This window comes from Procambarus clarkii, chromosome 88 (genome assembly GCF_040958095.1).
Source record: "Procambarus clarkii isolate CNS0578487 chromosome 88, FALCON_Pclarkii_2.0, whole genome shotgun sequence".
NCBI lineage: Eukaryota > Metazoa > Arthropoda > Malacostraca > Decapoda > Cambaridae > Procambarus > Procambarus clarkii.
In genome coordinates, this window is record NC_091237.1 from 11,884,616 (window position 1) to 11,890,159 (window position 5,544).

Genomic DNA, 5,544 nt, shown 5'->3' on the forward strand with positions numbered 1-5,544 from the left:
GCCCTCAGGAAGGTCCCGCCCTCAGGAAGGTCCTGCCCTCAGGAAGGTCCTGCCCTCAGGAATGTCCTGCCCTCAGGAAGGTCCTGCCCTCAGGGAGGTCCTGCCCTCAGGAAGGTCCTGCCCTCAGGAAGGTCCTGCCCTCAGGAAGGTCCTGCCCTCAGGAAGGTCCTGCCCTCAGGGAGGTCCTGCCCTCAGGAAGGTCCCGCCCTCAGGAAGGTCCCGCCCTCAGGGAGGTCCTGCCCTCAGGAAGGTCCTGCCCTCAGGGAGGTCCTGCCCTCAGGAAGGTCCTGCCCTTAGGAAGGTCCTGCCCTCAGGAAGGTCCCGCCCTCAGGAAGGTCCTGCCCTCAGGAAGGTCCTGCCCTCAGGAAGGTCCTGCCCTCAGGAAGGTCCTGCCCTCAGGAAGGTCCTGCCCTCAGGGAGGTCCTGCCCTCAGGGAGGTCCTGCCCTCAGGAAGGTCCTGCCCTCAGGAAGGTCCTGCCCTCAGGAAGGTCCTGCCCTCAGGGAGGTCCTGCCCTCAGGAAGGTCCTGCCCTTAGGAAGGTCCTGCCCTCAGGAAGGTCCCGCCCTCAGGAAGGTCCTGCCCTCAGGAAGGTCCTGCCCTCAGGAAGGTCCTGCCCTCAGGAATGTCCTGCCCTCAGGAAGGTCCTGCCCTCAGGGAGGTCCTGCCCTCAGGAAGGTCCTGCCCTCAGGAAGGTCCTGCCCTCAGGAAGGTCCTGCCCTCTGGAAGGTCCTGCCCTCAGGAAGGTCCTGCCCTCAGGGAGGTCCTGCCCTCAGGAAGGTCCCGCCCTCAGGAAGGTCCCGCCCTCAGGGAGGTCCTGCCCTCAGGAAGGTCCCGCCCTCAGGAAGGTCCCGCCCTCAGGGAGGTCCTGCCCTCAGGAAGGTCCTGCCCTCAGGGAGGTCCTGCCCTCAGGAAGGTCCTGCCCTTAGGAAGGTCCTGCCCTCAGGAAGGTCCCGCCCTCAGGAAGGTCCTGCCCTCAGGAAGGTCCTGCCCTCAGGAAGGTCCTGCCCTCAGGAAGGTCCTGCCCTCAGGGAGGTCCTGCCCTCAGGGAGGTCCTGCTCTCAGGAAGGTCCTGCCCTCAGGAAGGTCCTGCCCTCAGGAAGGTCCTGCCCTCAGGAAGGTCCTGCCCTCAGGAAGGTCCTGCCCTCAGGAAGGTCCCGCCCTCAGGAAGGTCCTGCCCTCAGGAAGGTCCTGCCCTCAGGAAGGTCCTGCCCTCAGGAATGTCCTGCCCTCAGGAAGGTCCTGCCCTCAGGGAGGTCCTGCCCTCAGGAAGGTCCTGCCCTCAGGAAGGTCCTGCCCTCAGGAAGGTCCTGCCCTCAGGAAGGTCCTGCCCTCAGGAAGGTCCTGCCCTCAGGGAGGTCCTGCCCTCAGGAAGGTCCCGCCCTCAGGAAGGTCCCGCCCTCAGGGAGGTCCTGCCCTCAGGAAGGTCCTGCCCTCAGGGAGGTCCTGCCCTCAGGAAGGTCCTGCCCTTAGGAAGGTCCTGCCCTCAGGAAGGTCCCGCCCTCAGGAAGGTCCTGCCCTCAGGAAGGTCCTGCCCTCAGGAAGGTCCTGCCCTCAGGAAGGTCCTGCCCTCAGGAAGGTCCTGCCCTCAGGGAGGTCCTGCCCTCAGGGAGGTCCTGCCCTCAGGAAGGTCCTGCCCTCAGGAAGGTCCTGCCCTCAGGAAGGTCCTGCCCTCAGGGAGGTCCTGCCCTCAGGAAGGTCCTGCCCTCAGGGAGGTCCTGCCCTCAGGAAGGTCCTGCCCTCAGGGAGGTCCTGCCCTCAGGAAGGTCCTGCCCTTAGGAAGGTCCTGCCCTCAGGAAGGTCCCGCCCTCAGGAAGGTCCTGCCCTCAGGAAGGTCCTGCCCTCAGGAAGGTCCTGCCCTCAGGAATGTCCTGCCCTCAGGAAGGTCCTGTCCTCAGGGAGGTCCTGCCCTCAGGAAGGTCCTGCCCTCAGGAAGGTCCTGCCCTCAGGAAGGTCCTGCCCTCAGGAAGGTCCTGCCCTCAGGGAGGTCCTGCCCTCAGGAAGGTCCTGCCCTCAGGAAGGTCCCCCCCTCAGGAAGGTCCCGCCCTCAGGAAGGTCCTGCCCTCAGGAAGGTCCTGCCCTCAGGAAGGTCCTGCCCTCAGGAAGGTCCTGCCCTCAGGGAGGTCCTGCCCTCAGGGAGGTCCTGCCCTCAGGAAGGTCCTGCCCTCAGGAAGGTCCTGCCCTCAGGAAGGTCCTGCCCTCAGGGAGGTCCTGCCCTCAGGAAGGTCCTGCCCTCAGGGAGGTCCTGCCCTCAGGAAGGTCCTGCCCTCAGGAAGGTCCCGCCCTCAGGAAGGTCCTGCCCTCAGGAAGGTCCTGCCCTTCAGAGCTGCCTGGAGAACTGTAGGGTGGAAGTGGCACTATAAGTTAGCCCATCTACGAGTGCCATTTGGCGGCTGCCAAAATCATCCGGACAACCTCAGGCACTTGACGGCGGCCAATGGCCCTGGAGCATCCGGCCTCAGGGCAGCTATAGAGCCAGTTACCAACAGCATCTTCAGCCGGTAACTTGTATATTAGGGCTCGTGTTAAGCCTTGCGGTCAGGGGATACATTAATGTGTGCGCACGGGTAAAACGGTGTCAGGTGATTTGAATGTGATCGGTAGTTATGGTCCTCTGCATTGTTTACATGCTGGCCATTGAGGAGTGAATTCAGTTGGGAAAAGTAATCCGCTGAACTTGCAACAATGGATTATTGCGTTACGCGAATAGAAACATCAGCCTTGCAACTATGTGATTTACAATGCAATATGGAATTAATAATTGAGAGAATTTATACATTAATGATTATGTTGTATTGAGCCGGCACACCTAAGGTCATCTTCCCAACTTCTTTTGGCTCCTCCTACCATCTCTCCGTGTCTTCTTCCGTCTCTCCGTGTCTCCTTCTATCCCACCCCTTCTTCTCTCCTCCCTCCCTTTCTGTTTCTAACTGCCATTTTTTGACATGATTTAGTAGAGGGAGTTGATTGTGGCAGGTGGCCTACTCCAGCCTCCTCCCCACCTAACACTAGTCCCCGGGACGCTGGCCAGGCAGCTACCACTTGGCAGCACCACCAGCAGCAGCAGCCCTGACAGGGCCAGGTTGGCAGGCAGGTGCGTCGGCCAATCAATTATACGACCCTGGGAGCATGGTGTGTGTCCCTCACCGTGTGCTGGGTCTTCCCTTCCTCCTCCTCGGGGCACACCTTCCTCCTCTCTCTCTTCCCCAAACTCTTCAACCTCTGATACTTTTCATCTTCGCCCTCTGGGTCACCACCCCCCTCTGGGTCGCGTTCCCCATCTGGGTCACCTTCGGTCTCTGTTGAGATAAGAAAAGTTTTATGTCTTATTTCCGAATCGTTCTCATTTTAGAAGACGAGAAGTTGACCCAGGATGATTCTGTACACTCTTGGGGATAATTATTTGGATTGGTAGAAAAAAAGATGAAGGTACATTATTCACACTTTATTATTATTATTATATTTAATTCTAATCATTATTTATATCTAAATATCTTTACTATGTTAATTGCTATTATTGATATCTAAATATTATCTCTATATTTCTTGTTTCTTAACAATTGTTTATTTCTAGTTATTAATTTATTATTAGTAGAAACATTTCATATCTGTCTTGCATTTTTTTATTGTTTCCCCTAACAATGATCGTCCGGACATATCAGTTGTCCAGGAAACATTTCTGGACAATTGGGCTCTTGAGAACGTTCCAAAGTTTCCCGGTAATATCTTATGGTCGCACGGTGAGAGGCGGAGCCCAGGAGGCGGAGATGCCTCACAAAATCAATACATGTCCAGCCTTGTTGATGCTTTCATGTCAGTTTATGTATAAATCATCGTCTTCAATGAATGCTTGAATCAGTGAATCATGCATTGAATCATTGAACTGTGCTTGAATCTCACAAAGATCATTGTGTTGTGTGCAGCGTACAGGCCTGTTTTCATATATCCAAACATTAAAACATTGATTGTAACCATGATATATATGTGCTTCCGCCTACAGTTTAGACCTATTGTCTTATGTATGACCCTCTGTCCTGCGTGACAGTGAATACCAGCATTATCCTCACTTCAGTAAGACTATCAAAATCCTCAGATTAGGCAAAATTGTAATTAATTTTGTCAATAAAGGCCCTTACCCGCCAAACACACACCGAAACTACGACGTTGGTACAACGTTCGAACAAGTTTTAACACTTCCTAACCAGTTATAACAACCAATATAGCAAGTTGTAACAACGTTCTAATACGTCATAAACACGTTAAGCCAAGATGTAACAACTTTATTACCAGTTGTAACAAGCAGAAAATAGAGACAGTTTCGGTTTGTGTTTCCAGGGTAGTTGTCGAGGGTCTGTCCAGTCAGCTTCGTAATGGGCAGTCTTGTCTCCCTGTTAATGCATCATAACTGTCAGCTCTCTGTAATTGTGGAAGACATCAACTAGTTTCTCATTCAGATGGATTTAAATGACGTTTACGAAGCTTTTAACGTGGGAAGTTACGAGTCTCCCCCTGACTCATATCTCAGCGTCTCTCCTTGGTCATCCTGTCATAACTGACTTGCCTGAAAATACACTTAGGAATATTATTATTTCAGGATTATATATTATTAATATATATTAATATATATTATATTAGGTATGTTGACTGGTAATACCAGCATGCACTTGTCCTCAGAGTTAGGGGGGCAACTGAGAGGAATGACTTGGTCCAAGGGGGACATGAACATCCAAGCAGATGCCTTCATTAACATCGTACAGGATCTTCAGCACAAGTACAGTTCTAACATTTCCTATGTGGCCAGAAAATACAACAGAATACAGCGCCTGCAGCAGTGGATAGAACGAAAACGCAAGCATGCAGGAAAATCCCTAAATATACTCCTTGAATGCAGGGAAATACAAACCTATTAAGAATAATTATTACGAAGCATAATTTTCTATGATTCAGTGTTTAGTTATCAAGAAAATTGCAGAGTTTTTTGTCATCAAATTTATTATAGTAACGCAGTTTATGCTGGACCATTCTCACAAACGACTTGAGAATGATCGGGACCCGCGGTGATAGAACGGATTAGTTGCTTTATGAGAACACCATTACAACTGACGTACAAAAACACGTCTCATTGTTGACCAGACCACACACTAGAAATTGAAGGGACGACGACGTTTCGGTCCGTCCTGGACTATTCTCAAGTCGATTTGAGTGGTCCAGGACGGACCGAAACGTCGTCGTCCCTTCACTTTCTCGTGTGTGGTCTGGTCAATATATTTCAGCCTCGTTATTATGACTCCTCGTCTGCTTATTTATGGTATATTTGATATAATTGGTTCTCGTGTGCTTTCAGGCACGTGTTCGGTCACTTAACAATATAACGAGACAAGGTAGACATGTAGAAAGGTATATTATGGGTAATTAATAATGTGTATGGACACCGGCAACAAAATCTATTCGTTTCCGGCATCCGAACATCAAGCAGCCCGTCCTAATAAGATTTACCAACGTCAAAAACCCGTCGTACTAAAGTGTCCTTATCCTAAGCCACCAGAG

General features: G+C 52.2%; 1 protein-coding gene across 1 annotated transcript; it reads left to right on the plus strand.

Annotated features, from left to right (window-relative positions):
• The first annotated feature begins 622 nt into the window (after window positions 1-622).
• On the plus strand, window positions 623-2,341 carry LOC123745734 (uncharacterized). The gene has a single exon (XM_045726553.1). The coding sequence runs from the start codon at window positions 623-625 to the stop codon at window positions 2,339-2,341; it is 1,719 nt and encodes a 572-aa protein (XP_045582509.1).
• Window positions 2,342-5,544: the final 3,203 nt, after the last annotated feature.

Excerpts from the sequence above, each read along its gene's own strand:
- LOC123745734 (XM_045726553.1), top strand. The coding sequence starts at position 623 with ATGTCCTGCCCTCAGGAAGGTCCTGCCCTCAGGGAGGTCCTGCCCTCA.